The sequence below is a fragment of the Bubalus bubalis genome, chromosome 1 (assembly GCF_019923935.1).
Source record: "Bubalus bubalis isolate 160015118507 breed Murrah chromosome 1, NDDB_SH_1, whole genome shotgun sequence".
Classification (NCBI taxonomy): Eukaryota; Metazoa; Chordata; class Mammalia; order Artiodactyla; family Bovidae; genus Bubalus; species Bubalus bubalis.
The window spans coordinates 171,777,083-171,794,371 of NC_059157.1; the positions used below are offsets into that span (position 1 = coordinate 171,777,083).

At 38.4% G+C, this 17,289-nt stretch overlaps 1 protein-coding gene across 9 annotated transcripts in view; it reads left to right on the forward strand.

The window, feature by feature from the left end:
* Positions 1–17,289, forward strand: part of TFDP2 (transcription factor Dp-2) — a 192,919-nt gene that overhangs the window by 48,040 nt on the left and 127,590 nt on the right. For all 9 annotated transcript variants that reach the window (XM_044946396.2, XM_025290717.3, XM_044946388.2 and 6 more), the window contains 2 exons: positions 3,649–3,751; positions 13,044–13,110. In XM_044946396.2, the coding sequence (XP_044802331.1) occupies positions 3,725–3,751; positions 13,044–13,110 (94 nt within the window). In that variant the 5' untranslated portion in view covers positions 3,649–3,724. The remainder of the gene's footprint in view (positions 1–3,648; positions 3,752–13,043; positions 13,111–17,289) is intronic.

The window sequence follows — 17,289 nt, forward strand, 5'->3', positions numbered from 1 at the left end:
TCATATTTGTAACACTGAAGAGTATATAACAGATAATTGATAAATGTGAAACAGTTCCCGTATAGGGACTTGATTTTCATATTCACTCATGGTAGCTGTGATCAAATCTGCTGCTACAGTGGGAAAGCAAAAATCACAGCTGTACTTCTGGTCTTACTTGGGCTTTTAAACATATGTTTTCTTTATCATTGAAAAATCACACTGTTTTAGTGAAAGGTAAAAACGTTTCCTCACCACCCCCTGCTCCAAAGTTTTATTTGTAGATTCAAATTCTAGCATGTGAGGCAGACGTTTGGAGCCTCCCTTGCTTTCAGTTCAGTTCAGTCGCTCAGTCGCGCCCGACTCTTTGCTACCCCATGAATTGCAGCACGCCAGGCCTCCCTGTCCATCATCAACTCCCTGAGTTCAATCAGACTCAGAGTCGGTGATGCCATCCAACCATCTCATTCTCTGTCGTCTCCTTTTCCTCCTGCCCCCAATGCCTCCCAACATCAGAGTCTTTTCCAGTGAGTCAACTCTTCGCATGAGGTGGCCAAAGTATTGGAGTTTCAGCTTTAGCATCATTCCTTCCAAAGAACACCCAGGACTGATCTCCTTTAGAATGGACTGGTTGGCTCTCCTTGCAGTCCAAGGGACTCTAAAGAGTCTTCTCCAACACCACAGTTCAAAAGTATCAATTCTTCGGTGCTCAGCCTTCTTCACAGTCCAACTCTCACATCCATACATGACCACAGGAAAAACCATAGCCTTGACTAGACCTTTGTTGGCAAAGTAATGTCTCTGCTTTTGAATATGCTATCTAGGTTGGTCATAACTTTCCTTCCAAGGAGTAAGAGCCTTCTAATTTCATGGCTGCAGTCACCATCTGCAGTGATTTTGGAGCCCAGAAAAATAAAGTCTGACACTGTTTCCCCATCTGTTTGCCATGAAGTGATGGGACCAGATGCCATGATCTTCGTTTTCTGAATGTTGAGCTTTAAGCCAGTTTTTTCACTCGCCTCTTTCACTTTCATCAAGAGGCTTTTTAGTTCCTCTTCACTTTCTGCCCTAAGGGTGGTGTCATCTGCATATCTGAGGTTATTGATATTTCTCCCAGCAATCTTGATTCCAGCTTGTGCTTCTTCCAGCCCAGCGTTTCTCATGATGTACTCTGCATATAAGTTAAATAAGCAGGGTGACAATATACAGCCTTGACGTACTCATTTTCCTATTTGGAGCCAGTCTGTTGTTCCATGTCCAGTTCTAACTGTTGCTTCCTGAACTGCATACAGGTTTCTCAAGAGGCAGGTCAGCTGGTCTGGTATTCCCATCTCTTTCACAATTTTCCACAGTTGATTGTGATCCACACAGTCAAAGGCTTTGGCATAGTCAATAAAGCAGAAATAGATGTTTTTCTGGAACTCTCTTCCTTTTTCCATGATCCAGTGGATGTTGGCAATTTGATCTCTCATTCCTCTGCCTTTTCTAAAACCAGCTTGAACTTCTGGAAGTCCATGGTTCATGTATTGCTGAAGCCTGGCTTGGAGAATTTTGAGCATTACTTTACTAGCGTGTGAGATGAGTGCAATTGTGCGGTAGTTTGAGCATTCTTTGGCATTGCCTTTCTTTGGGATTGGGATGAAAACTGACCTTTTCCAGTCCTGTGGCCACTGCTGAGTTTTCCAAATTTGCTGGCATATTGAGTGCAGCACTTTCACAGCATTATCTTTCAGAATTTGAAATAGCTCCACTGGAATTCCTTCACCTCCACTAGCTTTGTTCGTAGTGCTGCTTTCTAAGGCCCACTTGACTTCACATTCCAGCATGGCTGGCTCTAGATAATCACACCATCGTGATTATCTTGGTTGTGAAGATCTTTTTTGTCCATTGCTTTAAGCCCTTATTATTTATGGTCTTTTAAAGTTAAGTTTTATTCTTCACTTTGAATGTCCTATTAAAGTTTTAATTTTGAAATAATTTTAAAATAAGAGAAAAGTTGCAGAAATAGGCAAAGATCTTTTGAATACCCCTGACCTAGAATCACTAGTTAGTCAGCATTTTGCCACACGTGCTTTATCACTCCCACTCTCTATATATACAAATTATATACATTTATTAATCATTTGAAAGTATGTTTCTTCTGCATACCCTTTCACTAATAAATATTTTGGTATATTTTTCCCTAAGGTTGAGGAAAGTGAAGAAGTGAAAGTATAATCACTTAGTTGTGTCCGACTCTTTTCTACTCCATGGACTGTAGCCCGCCAGACTCCTCTGTCCATGAGGTTCTCCATACAAGAATACTGGAATGGGTAGCTGGCTATTGCCTTCTCCAGGGGATCTTCCCAACCCAGGGGTCAAACCTGGGTCTCCTGCATTGCAGGCGGATTCTTTTCCTGTCTGAGACACTAGGGAAGCCCATTCACTTAAAAAAAAGAAAGAACACAATCCTCTGATCAGAAGTAGGAAATGAAACAGTACAGTTATCCAGTCTGCAGAGCATGTTTCGCTTTCTCCAGTTGCCCCAATAATGGTCTTCATAGCAGTTATTTTTTGTGACTCAAAGCCCAGTCCAGGATCATTCATTAAATGTAATTTTCATATGACTTTAGTCTTAAATCTGTAATGTTTCTTTAGCTCTCCTCTGTTTTTCATGATAAACTAATATTTCAGGCCATTGTTTCATAGAATGTCTCTTAATTTGCATGTCAGCATCATCGCCTCATGATTAGATTTAGATTATACATTTTAGGAAATACCTCAGAAGTGATACTGTGTCCGTCACAGTGCGCCTGGGGAGATGCATGGTGTTGGTTTATTCTGGTATTGGTCATAGGTAGCTTTCGTCACCTTGGCTGTAGTGCTGTGTGCCAGGTTTCTTCACTGTAAAATTTGATGTAAGAGGTATCTTGTAGGGCAATATTTCAAGACTATATAAATATCCTTTTTCTCACCAAATTTCATTTAATCATTTTAGCATCTTTTGATGATTCTTAACCGAATCCATTAATATCACAGTGTTTACAGATTGGTGGTTTTCTAACTGCTTCATTTCTTTGTACATATTAGTTGGAATTGTATTGCAAATAAGACGTTTCCCTTCCTTGTTATCTGTTTGTATAAATGTGAACTCTTGGATTATTATTTTAGTCATTGGGTTTAGAATCTGTTACAGTGTGTTGTTATTAGTATGTGCTTAGGTGCTTAATTGCCCCTTTAAACTGGCTTAAGTTGTCCCTTTATGTTGTGGACTCTGTAAGCTGTCTCCTGTATACTTTTAATACGTCTCTGTCATTCCTTACTTTAGATACTCAAAGTGTTCTAGGTTTTTCTCGTGCATTTCCTGCCCCATTGCTGGAATTGGCTGTTTTCCCCAGAATCCCTGGTATTGCTTTCAGTGGATTATCTATACCAGCATAGTATAATATTTCAAAGTCCAGGCTCTGTTACTTCTTAGCTGAGTTGGTTTGGTTGAATTATTTAACATCTCTAAATTGCAAGTTTTATCTGGATAATGACAGTTAGAATGGTCCACATCTCGTAGTGGTGTTGTGAGGATTAATTTAGGTAATTAAAAAACAATGAATATCACATAGTAATTATGACATAAATGTTGCTTATTATTATGATGACTATTACATTACTCTTCCTTCTTTTTCCCTTTAACAGGATATTCTTTTAAAGAATTATTGAAGACGAAGTTTTTTTATTTGTTTTTTAATGGCTTTACAGAATTTTAAATTGAATGCAGTTTGACATGACGGCAAAAAATGTAAGTATTTGTGAATTTTTAAATGTAAGTATTTAAAATAAGCTATACTTTTTCCTGTGCACATTTTCTTCACCATTTTGACTAATCCAGTTCGGTTTACTGGCCTCAATGTATTATCTGTTTTTGTTTCTGCAAAGAAAGAGACTGTGAACTTTAACGCTGTTGGAGCTCGTCTCTCACGGCCATGGTAGCCTTGTTGCAAACCGCTGCCAGGTTGCTCCGACTCAACAGCTGCAAAATTGCTGTCTCCAGAAATGTTCCCACCTCCCTCCTGTTTTGTGTACTGTTAATAAATTTGCTTTGGTGCTTGCTGGAGAGTTACTTGGCATTATTGAGAAAAATCACTGTTTTCTTTGGCTCAGTTTTTTTCTTTTGAATTTACCCTTAAAAATGTGTACAATCAGATATTGTTCAGAAGCAGCCTGCTGTCCTCCTTGAGGTGATTCCCGACTTCAATTGTTTTGGTGAAGTTATCCTTTTTTCTTCTTTTGTTTAAGACTGTCATTTCTGAATCTACTTCCTTTCAAGTTATATTGTTATTATACCAATGGATTTGTTTCTAGTTATGGGGAAGGATTATGCCAGAAAATAAATACTACAACATCTGTGGAAATAACTTATTATAATTACTATACCCAGATTATTAGTTTGGACTCTGATTGCAGGTAACAGAAACCAGCTTGGGCTACCTTAAGCCAAAAGGGAATTTATTTTAAGGAAAAGGGGATGTCTCAAGGAATTCAAGCGTAGAAATTGAGCAGACCCTCAGAAAGATCAGGGTCCAGAAACTTGAAATCTACCAGGAATTGAAGCAGTAGTTTTCATGTGTCATCTCTGTGTGTTTCTGTGCATTAGTTGCGTTACTCTGTATCTCTCTGCAAAGCATCTTCCTTAGTTCACAGTCAGTCAGCATCTGGATCTACTTGTTACAGTACCAGCCTGTTCAGAGAAACAGAGACAGAGAGAGAAGTATGAAGGAAGAGAGGAGGGTAGCCTGACAGATCCTGTCTGCTTATTTCAGCTCTAACTTCAAACTCCTTGGGGAGGACCTCTAGCACAGCTCTATAGTCTGATATCCACTAGTAGTTTGGTTAGTTATGACCAGAGAGACAAGTGTTATTGTGGAAAAAGATCTTGTGAACCAGACAGATATTTCTGGGTACTATCCATTATATGGCTAAAGAGCATCAAAAAAATAAGAACACCCACTCTGATTACTAACTTCTACTTTCCAGTTATTGATCTGGCTTTTAGCACACACTAGTAGTTGTAAGCAGATACAGACTTTGCTTTGTTATCATATAATTAATTTTTTAGGATAAATTATCAGGCGTCACCTGCCTTAATCTTGTATCTGTTTGTGGCTCTTGTATCTATTTGTTTAGTTGCTGTTCGGGGGAAAGAAGAGCAAAGTTTTAGTCTTTGTATTGGGATTTTTCTTGTTTTTCTCTCCTCCAGGAAAAAGAGAATGTGAAAATTATCCTGAGCAAAAAGGATGACTGTCATTCAACTAACAAGTATATTTTGGCTTAAAGAGGTCCTTTAAATCTTCCTAGCCATACGTACAGTTTGCTGTATTAAAAGTTGTTTCCTTAAAGTAAAAAAGCATTTGCTCCCATTATTTTCTTTGTGTATTTAGATGTCATCAAAGAGTATGCTGTTCGTTTCTCTTCCTGCTCCAGCATCCTTGGGGGAGAGGGCTGTTTGATGAGCTGACCCTCTCCTGACTGGGGACATGGGGAGGTTAGGCCTCAGACTGGACAGAACGAAGAGGGAAAGAATTGAAGTAGGCTGAATGTCTGATTCAATATCACAGTAATTCACAGTAACCATTCAGTATCACAGTAATCCAAGTCTGTGCCCCACCAGTAACGCTGAAGAAGCTGAGTTGAACGGTTCTATGAAGACCTGCAAGACCTTTTAGAACTAACACCCAAAAAAGATGTCCTTATCATTATAGGGGACTGGAATGCAAAAGTAGGAAGTCAAGAAACACCTGGGGTAACAGGCAAACTTGGCCTTGGAATACAGAATAAAGCAGGGCAAAGGCTAATAGAGTTTTGCCAAGAAAATGCACTGGTCATAGCAAACACCCTCTTCCAACAACACCAGAGAAGACTCTACACATGGACATCACCAGATGGTCAACACTGAAATCAGATTGATGATATTCTTTGCAGCCAAAGATGAAGAAGCTCTATACAGTCAACAAAAACAAGACTGGGAGCTGACTGTGGCTCAGACCATGAACTCCTTATTGCCAAATTCAGACTGAAATTGAAGAAAGTAGGGAAAACCACTAGACCATGACCTAAATCAAATTCCTTATGATTATACAGTGGAAGTGAGAAATAGATTTAAGGGACTAGATCTGATAGATAGAGTGCCTGATGAACTATGGAATGAGGTTCGTGACATTGTACAGGAGACAGGGATCAAGACCATGCCCATGGAAAAGAAATGCAAAAAAGCAAAGTGGCTGTCTGAGGAGGCCTTACAAATAGCTGTGAAAAGAAGAGAAGTGAAAAGCAAAGGAGAAAAGGAAAGATATAAGCTTCTGAATGCAGAGTTCCAAAGAACAGCAAGAAGAGATAAGAAAGCCTTCTTCAGCAATCAATGCAAAGAAATAGAGGAAAACTACAGAATGGGAAAGACTAGAGATCTCTTCAAGAAAATTAGAGATACCAAGGGAACATTTCATGCAAAGATGGGCTCAATAAAGGACAGAAATGGTATGGACCTAACAGAAGCAGAAGATATTAAGAAGAGGTGGCAGGAATACACAGAAGAACTATACGAAAAAGATCTTCATGACCCAGATAATCACGATGGTGTGATCACTGACGTAGAGCCAGACATCCTGGAATGTGAAGTCAAGTGGGCCTTAGAAAGCATCATTACGAACAAAGCTAGTTGAGGTGATGGAATTCCAGTGGAGCTATTTCAAATCCTGAAAGATGATGCTGTGAAAGTGCTGCACTCAATATGCCAACAAATTTGGAAAACTCAGCAGTGGCCACAGGACTGGAAAAGGTCAGTTTTCATTCCAATCCCAAAGAAAGGCAATGCCAAAGAATGCTCAAACTACCGCACAATTGCATTCATCTCGCACACTAGTAAAGTAATGCTCAAAATTCTCCAAGCCAGGCTTCAGCAATACGTGAACCATGGACTTCCAGAAGTTCAAGCTGGTTTTAGAAAAGGCAGAGGAACCAGAGATCAAATTACCAACATCTGCTGGACCATGGAAAAAGGAAGAGAGTTCTAGAAAACATGTATGTCTGCTTTATTGACTATGCCATAGCCTTTGACTGTGTGGATCACAATAAACTGTGGAAAATTCTTCAAGAGATGGGAATACCAGACCACCTGACCTGCCTCTTGAGAAACCTGTATGCAGGTCAGGAAGCAACACTTAGAACTGGACATGGAACAACAGGCTGGTTCCAAATAGGAAAAGGAGTACATCAAGGCTGTATGTTTTCACCCTGCTTATTTAACTTCTATGCAGAGTACATCATGAGAAATGCTCGGCTGGAAGAAGCACAAGCTGGAATCAAGATTGCCGGGAGAAATATCAATAACCTCAGATATGCAGGTGACACCACCCTTAGGGCAGAAAGTGAAGAGGAACTAAAAAGCCTCTTGATGAAAGTAAAAGAGGAGAGTGAAAAAGTTGGCTTAAGGCTCAACATTCAGAAAACTAAGATCAGGGCATCTGGTCCCATCACTTCATGGCAAATAGATGAGGAAACAGTGGAAACAGTGTCAGACTTTATTTTTCTGGGCTCCAAAATCACTGCAGATGGTGACTGCAGCCATGAAATTAAAGACTCTTACTCCTTGGAAGGAAAGTTATGACCAACCTAGATAGCATATTCAAAAGCAGACACATTACTTTGCCAACAAAGGTCCATCTAGTCAAGGCTATGGGTTTTCCAGTGGTCATGTATGGATGTGAGAATTGGACTGTGAAGAAAGCTGAGCGCCGAAGAATTGATGTTTTTGAACTGTGGTGTTGGAGAAGACTCTTGAGAGTCCCTTGGACTGCAAGGAGATCCAGCCGGTCCATTCTAAAGAAGATCAGTCCTGGGTGTTCTTTGGAAGGACTGATGCTAAAGCTGAAACTCCAGTACTTTGGCCACCTCCTGCGAAGAGTTGACTCATTGGAAAAGACCCTGATGCTGAGAGGGATTGGGGGCAGGAGGAGAAGGGGACGACCAAGGAGATGGCTGGATGGCATCACCAACTCGATGGACATGAGTTTGCGTAAACTCCGGGAGCTGGTGATGGACAGGGAGGACTGGCGTGCTGCAGTTCATGGGGTCGCAAAGAGTTGGACATGACTGAGCGACTGAACTGAATGTCTGAGAAAGCTCATTAGCCATTCTGAAATAGATAAGCACATTTTTGTGGCCTTTTAATATATTTTGTTGAGATACTTACTAGAGGGATCATCTCAGTTTACAACACCATGAACAATTCATTCTCATCTCTCCTCTCCCCATCTTTCTGCAGCAAATAAATATGTTTAGCACTGTTCCAGACTCCTACCTTCTTGGGATTTATAGTGTAGTGAGAGGAGATGATAAATATGTAATGTTAATGATACCTGTTATGAAGAATAATAAAACAGGGTAAGAGGATAGAAAGCATAGCAATGTGGAGGTTTCTTTCAACAAGGTATTCAGAAGCATCCTTTTTAAGGAAATGGCATTTAGACAGACAGATGCTCTTCAGTCTCAATCCAGGAGGAAGGAGTCAACCATGTGAGTATCTGGGGAAAGAGCATTCCAGGTAGAGGCAGGAGAAAGTGCGATTGATCAGAGAACAGCTGATGACCAGTTGACAAGGTGGGACAGAGTAACTAAGCCACACAAGTGGTAGGAGGTGAAGCCAGAGAGCAGGTGACAGATCATGGGAAGCCTCGAAAATGGGGGTGAGCAGTATGTGTTTTATTTAGTTTAATTAATTTATTGTTTGATTGTGCTTGGGTCTTTGTTGTGTGTGGCTTGTGGGCTCAGTAGTTGTGGAGAACAGGCTTTGTTGCTCCATGGCATGTGGGATCTTAGTTCCTGGGCCAGGGATTGAACCTGTGTCTCTTGCATTGGAAGGTGGGTTCTTAACCACTGGATCACCAGAGAAGTCCTGAGTGGTATATATTTTAAATGTCAGTGGGTAGCTAATGGAGTTTTTGAGGATGATTTCAAGACCTAACTTATTATTTTTAAGTTTATTCTGGCTACTGGGTGAATTGACTGAAGAGGGCCATAGTATACGCAAGGCACTCATTTGGTACTTATCCCAGTAGTTCAAACAGCAGAATATGGTAAGCTAGGCTAGGGTAATGATACTGGAGATGGGGAAAAGTGGTTCAATCTAGGATGTATAGAAGGGACAGCAAACATCCAGTAAGACTTATTGAGTAATTAGGACATGGGGACAGGGAAGAAGTTAAAGATTTCTCAGCATTTGGCTTGTGTAACTGGGTATGTGGTTTTGCGGTTTCATGAGAAGAGGATCTCTTGGGGAAGTACAGGATTTTGTGGCAAACTCAAAAATTGTTTTGAACATATTAAAGTTGAGGGACCTGAAAACATCCAGATGGAGAAATTGGCCAGCCAGTTAATATAATGATAAATAATGACTCTGGAGCTGTAGGGAAAGCTTGGGGCTGGTTATAGAAATTTTAGAGTCATTTCATCTTAGATTATTTTAAAGTGTTGTGGTGGGGGACTCCATGTGATTATATAGTTCATGCTTGGGTAGAGAATCCATCAGGACCAAGTTCTGAATACAGGCTTTCTCTAGCAACTGCAGAGGAAGAGAGGCAGCAAAGGACAGGAGAAATGGGCAGAAAGGAAAGAAAGTGCATTGCCCTGATGATGTGGAAGCCAAGTAAAGAATGTGTTTCAAGAAGGAAGGAGTGATAATCGTATCATATGCCACTGAAAAATGACTCTTAGATCTGGAAGAGATTGCCCTGGTTTTATGGGAGCATTAATAAATGTATGTGAAAAAAAAATTATGTGTAAATATTTACATCCTTATTTTCTGTTTCTCATTTTGCATTTCTCTTATGAGAACAGTTTCTTGTGAAGAGTTACTTTTGCCTTAGTTCAGTGCCATTCTATGTCTTTTATGGTTGCAGGTGTTAGAAACCCTTTTCAAAGTAGCCTAGGGCAAAGAGTGGCATTTCTTGATTGGCACAACTGAAAAGTCTGGAGTACTCTGGCTTCAAATACACCTGCTTTCAGGGGATCAACTGAGGGGCATCAGAGCTCTGTCTCCTTTTTCTAGCTTTTGGCTCTATCTGGTGGCAGAATAGCCTACACTGGCGTCCTAATGCTCAATCTCAGAAGAGAGGAAGTTTTTTTTTTTTAGCTTTTATGTTTCAGATTCCATGGAGGAGCTTTTGTTGACCCTGTTTGGCCCACATTCTTAGACAAGTCATTGTAGAGAAGGAAGTAGGGTTCCATACGTGGTCTGCTGCCTCACCATGGGCCGTGGGGCCACCCAGGCTGTAATAGCACAGTTGAGGCTCTAAAATGAACAGTCCCACCAGAACTGCATGGGTTGTGGGATGGATCCCTTTGCAGAAAGAAGTTCTGCAGAGCTGGGGATATATTCTTTGTATCGGGGGGTAAAATAAAGTAGTATCAGGTAGTATCTAGTATCCACTAATGGGGCTTTCCCAGTGGCTCAGTGATAAAAGAATCCATCCACCTGCCAATGCAGGAGACACGAGTCCAGTCTCTAGGTTGGGAAGATCCTCTGGAGGAGGACATGGGAACCCACTCCAGTACTCTTGCCTGGGAAATCCCATGGAGAGAGGAGCCTGGTGGGCTAGAGTGCATGGGGTCGCAGAAGAATAGGACACAACTGAGTGGCTGAGCGAGCGAGCCAAGTATCCACCAATCCTCTTCTTGACCAAAAATGCAGATGTGTTTTCTCCTAAGTTCACTCAGTGTACAATAAAGAACTTGTAATTTTTTGCCTTGTCAAAGAATCTTTTAAAAATATGTAAGCCATCATATTCATTACAGAAAATTAGAAAATACAGATAAAGAAACTAGAGATTAGAGATCATATACACAAATGTGTGTGTGTGTGTATATGTATATATATGAACCAAAATCTATATATAGTTTTTCAATTTATTTTTGGCTGTACCACGTGACACGTAGAACTTCCTCAACCAAGGATTGAACCCGTGTCCCCTTGCAGTGGAAGTGTGGAGTCTTAACCACTGGACCAACAGGGAAGTCCTACATATATATATATATATATATATATATATATATATATATTTTTTTTTTTTTAAATAAAAATGAGGCCAGATTGTTTTGTAACCTGCTCTATGTAGTCTCTATGATGAGTATCTTCTCTTGTCTTGATAACTCTGTAACATCATTTTAAATGGCTTTTTAATGTCATCTGTTCTATGGACCTTACACCAGTTTCCTAATATTGGCCATTATTTTCACTTTTTAAACTTTTTTATTTTTGTCAACTCATTGGGTTATTTCTGTGAAACAAAAATCTTACAAAATTACTGGCCCCAAGGGTGTGTACTTTTTAGGGGACCTTTGATTCATACTACTAAATTGAATCTCAGGAAGACCACCAGTTATATATTCACATTGGTATATGAAGGTTCTCCTTTATTTTCTTTTTAATCTTTGTCAATCTACTCGCAAAAGATGCTATGTAATTTGCTACATTTCTGATTTCCAGTTAGATCGAACTGGTATTACATATATTATCTATATACTTACTGGTCATTTGTGTCTCTCATAAATTGTCTTCGTCAGTGTTAAAGTAATAAACCTGTTGCCCTTTGAGTTAATAACTCAGACTTGAATACTGCTTTGCATTAACGAACATGTTTCCATAATTTTTTAATTTGGTCTAAAGAGCTGCCTGAGTTTGTTGTATGTATGTAATGTCATTCCCATGACAATGTTCCATGAACACCTTGCTTGTGAATGAATGGTAGAGATAAACTTTGAGCACAGATCATCTCACTTTGAATCCTGTTTTCTTTTGGGTATATCAATCTGAGACATTAAAAATCAGTGACATTACAATGGTATTCTTAGGGAATAGAATTTGACTCAAACATTTAAGCTTTGGACATCTTTTATTCAACAGGCAGTGACTGCTTACACTAGGCAACACAGTGTTTGAATATCCAGATAGAAAACTTTTTTCAGGATCTTACTTGATGAAAAATTTTATGCAAAACAAGTTTACTTTTCTTCTCTTGATCTGTGACACATTATATAGAGAGATCTTTTTTAAATACATAAAATAAGGAAAGAATAGCTAATATTTTTAAATGCCTTTCCTCGCCAACTTTTTCTACTCTCAGATGATTTACTTTTTCTTTGAACCTTTAAACTTTGTTTATGAAAACAGAAATTAATATATTTTTGAAGTTTGAACTTAAACATTTTAATAGTGTTTATCTAAGCTCTAAATACGAACAGCTCCTCTCCATCCATGAGACCCAGATTACACACACTGTTGATTTAGAATTGACCTTTATCTTTTTAGAGTATAATCTGTTGGTTACAAAGGCACAGATGTACATCTGCTTAAAAGTTTCCAAATTTGTTTGCTACTTCACTCTGCAGAAGTTGAGCAGTAAGAGCAGGTGTTTAAACGTAATAGAAATCCAGTAACCGTGAACTCTGGACTGTGAATGTGTGGTTTTGGTTGAGGTTTTTGCCGTTACCTTTGTATAATAACAAAAAGGTATAAACTGATGCTTTTGAAGTTATTGTAATACTTGGATTAAACAATTCCATTGTATTAAGCATGGAATGTATTTAAGGCTGTCTTTGCCTTCTTTGCTTTCTGTTTACAGTACAGCACCCACAAGAGTTTCGCCTTTCTTTTCTTTTTGTAGAAGAGCTTAAGGAGAGGCATGTTGGTGGGCAGGAGTGAGGGTAGAATTTTGGTATATGTTTTGGCAGCTTCACAACTGCTACATTACTTGCTTAAGAAAAAAAGCCATTAGTAAAATGTGTAGATCTCACTTCTGCTCATAATTAACACTGTTTCATTAACTTTTATCTTAATGTGGACAGTGCAATATTTTTCCCATTTCGAGCAGTATGGCAGCATTTTAACTCTGTTCTTATATCTGATATAATTAACTCATCTTTATGTGACTATGTATAATATTTGATATGGACCTCTGGTGGGAGGTTATTAATAATGGCTTATTAAGTGATCACATATTATTTACAATCTTATTTATAATTTTTTAAACTATTTTATTCAGGTCGGTTTGAATTCCACAAATGCAGAACTAAGAGGATTTATAGATCAGAACCTCAGTCCAACCAAAGGTAAGGACAGTTGACTAAAAATTTTCTGCATCAGGCTAGTTTTACTGCATTTGTTTCATAAAAAAACACAGCTACATGAAGAATTACTTTGTGTATAATAATAATTGTATAATATTACTGTGTTGTCATAGACCAAATAACTTTTATCCTTTAAAACTCAGTTACCTCTGAGAGATGGAACAGAAGTGGCGTGTGTGTGTGTGCAGTGATTTAACTTGTAAAGAATACAGTGGAATGAATGAATATATGTAATTCCTTTTTCTAATACATAGTTTACTGGAGGAATGTGTATGTCTGAAATCTGACCCATCAGTACAAGAACTTGTGCAGGACACTGTCAGTATCTTAAACAGTATCTTTTAGTAAGGAGAAATAATATACTGAAATCTTTATGGTTGAAATGATACGATGTTTGGGATTGGCTTCAAAATAATCCACTGGGGAACAAAAGCAAAGTGGGTGGATATGAGTTGGTTAATTGTTTAAGCTGGGTGACAGCTGTATGAGGTTTCACTATTCTTTCTCTCTTCCTTTGCATATGTTTGAATTTTTTCCATTGTACATATGCAAAGGTGGAAACAAAGTGTCTGCTATTACAATGCAGATAGCTGGGAGAGAAACATCAGCTTTCTCAAAGGCTTATGTCTAGGGTAGGCTTAATATGTCTAAGGTGGACAGAAGGCTAAAGAAATCTATTTCAGTATAAAAATGTCCAGCTTAGTAGTTATAGTGGTCTCTAGAAGTATTCTAAGAATTTAGAGGTATTTAGCAAGCAGTGACGGAGAAGGCAATGGCACCCCACTCCAGTACTCTCGCCTGGAAAATCCCATGGACGGAGGACCCTGGTAGGCTGTAGTCCATGGGGTCGCTAGGAGTTGGACACGACTGAACGACTTCACTTTCACTTTTCACTTTCCTGCATTGGAGGAGGAAATGGCAACCCACTCCAGTGTTCTTGCCTGGAGAATCCCAGGGATGGCGGAGCCTGGTGGGCTGCCGTCTATGGCGTCACACAGAGTCGGACACGACTGAAGCGACTTAGCAGCAGCAGCAGCAGCAGCAGCAAGCAGTGAAAGCAGTACTTGAAGCCTTGAATGCTTCTCATTTTTTCCTCAGTTTTCTAAATTGTGATAAGATACACAAGACATAAAAATACCTCTACCATTTTTAAGTGTATGATTTGGTGGTATTTAAATACATTCATATTATGCCACCATTATCAGCATTCATATCTGTAACTCTTCATCTTGCAGAACTACAGTTCTGCAGCCATTAAACAACTACTCCCTATTTCTTCTCTAAGCCTCTGGCAAGAACCATCCTACTTCCTGTATCTATGATTTTCACTACTCTGCGTATCTTGTATACGAAGAGTTACACCGTATTTGTGTTTTTGTGACTGGCATACTTTGCTTAGTGTCCTCTAGGGATTTCCTTCCTTTTTAAGGCTGAGTACTATTCCTCTATAACTATGTACCACATTTTGCTTCTCTGCTCACCTATCAATGGACATGTTGGTTGCCTCTATATTTTAGCTATTGTGAATGATGCTGCTATAAACATGAGAGTAGAAATATCCTTTTGAGACCCTGCATTCGGGTCTTTTGGATATATTCATAGAAGCAAAGTTACTGGGTCATATATTAAATCTATTATTTTTAATTTTTTTGAGGAATTGGCATTTCAATTTTCACAGAAGCTATGCCATTTTACATTCCCATCAACAGTGTACAAGGGTTCCAGTTTCTTCACATCCTTGCAAACATGTATTTTTTTATCCGAGTCAACCGTATGTAAAGTGATATGTAAAGTGTATGTAAGTGATATCTCATTATGGTTTTGGTTTGCATTTCCCTAATGACTAGTAATATTGAGCATTTTTTCATGTGCTTATTTGCTATTCATGTATCTTTGTAGGAATCTGTATTCAAGAAGACACTTGGCCGTTTTTTAACTGGATTATTTGTGTTTTGTTGTTGAGTTCTAGGGATTTTTTATACATTCTGGGTATTAATTCCTTATGGGAGAAATGATTTGCAGATATTTTCTCCCATTCATTAGGTTATCTTTTTGCTTTCTTGACAGTATCCTTTGATGTGCAAAAGTTGTTTGATTTGATGAAGTCCAATTAATCTTTTTTTTTGTTGCTGTTGCTGCCTCTGCTTTTTGTCATTTCCGTTAAATGATTGCCAAATCAGTGTCACGAAGATTTTCCCCAGTGTTTTCTTCTATGAATTTTATAATTTCGCTCTTTTAAGTTTAGGTCTTTGATCCATTTTGAGTTAATTTTTGTATATGATATAACTCAGAGTCAAACTGATATCCAGTTTTCCCAATAGCATTTGTTGAAAAGACTATCGTTGGACCTTTGAATGATCTTATTAACAACCTTGTGAAAAATCAACTGGCTGTATATCTGAGGATTTATTTCTGGGCTTTTTATTCTATTCCATTGGTCTGTCTATATGTCAGTACCATAATGTTATAATTACTATAGTTTTGAAGTAAGTTCAAATTCGAAAAGTGTGAGTCCTCCTCTGAGATTGTTTTGGCTATGTAGGCTCTCTTGCAATTCCGCATGAATTTGAAGTTTACATTTTCCATTTCTGTGAAAAAGGCTGTTAGGTTTTTTTATAGAAATTGCATTGAATCTCTGGATCACTTTGGTTTTATTGACATCTTAATAGTGTTGTATCTTCTTATTTATGAGCATATTAAGTAATTATTAAAAAAATTTTTTTAATTGGAGGATAATTGCTTTACAGTGTTATGTTGGTTTCTGACATAGAACAAAATGAATCAGCCATAAGTATACATATGGCCCCTCCCTCTTGAACTGCCCTCCAACCCTCCACCCTATCCCACCCCTCTAGCTTGTCACAGAGCACCACCACATTGAGCTCCCTGTGTTATACAGAAACTTCCCGCTAGCTAACTGTTTTGCATATGGTAATGTGTATGTTTCACTGCTATTCATCCCACTCTCTCCTTCCTCTGTTGTTTCCACAAGTCTGTTCTTTATGTCTGTTTTTCTTTTCCTGTGAGTAAATGGGTTTATCGGTATTATTTTTCTGGATTCCATATATATATATATATATATATATATATATATACGTTAATATACCATATTTGTTTTTCTCTTTCTGAGTTTCACTCTATATAATAAGCTCTACTTTCATCTGCCTCACTGGAACTGACTCAGATTTGTTCCTTCTAATAGCTGAGTAATATTCCACTGTGTGTGTGTGTGTGTACATACAACTTTACTTTTTTATCCATGTATCTGTCAGTGGGTATCTAGGTTGCTTCCATGTCCTAACTATTTTAAACAGCGTTGAAATGAACATTGGAGTACATATGTCCTTTTGAATTATGATTTTCTCAGGGTATGTGCCTAGTAGTGGGATAATTTTACCATTTCTTTTTGAAGTAATGAAAATGTTCTGGAGATAGTGGTTGTAGTTATACAACCTTGTGTATATACTGGAAATCACTGAATTGTACACTTTAAAAGATAAATTTTAGTGTATTTGAATTATGCTGTGGTTAAAAACAAAAAAAAATTTTATTCAGTTTAATCTCTACTTCCGGCTCTGCTTTATTCTCCCCATCTTTATCAGACTTCTTGGAAGAAGCTGTATACACTTATAGTCCCATTCCCAGCTTTTATTCACTTTTCTGTCTGATGTCATCTGGTTTTTGACTCCATTAATTCCTCGAAACTGCCCTTGGTTTTGTCTTTTTGTTGTTGTTGTTATCAGCTTTTGACACAGTTAATGTGTCCCCTCTTGTTAAAAATAGCCTTATATATATATATATATATATATATATATATAAAATTTTGACTTATTTATTTATTTGGCTGTGCTGGGTATTAGTTGGGGCATGTAGGATCTTTTTCAGTGGTGGCATGTGGGATCCTTAGTTGCACTATGTGGGGCCTAGTTCACTGACCAGGGACTGAACCCAGGCCCCCTGTATTGGGAGCGCAGAGTCTTAGCCACTGGGGAAGCCCCTAAAAAATAACCTTTTAATTTTACAACAGTTTAAGATTTATAGAAAAATTACAAAAATAGTGTATAGAGTTCTCATAAACCCATCACTCAGTTTCCCTACTGTTAATATCGTGCATTAATCTAGTACAGATTTTACAGTTAATGAGCCAGTATTGATACATTA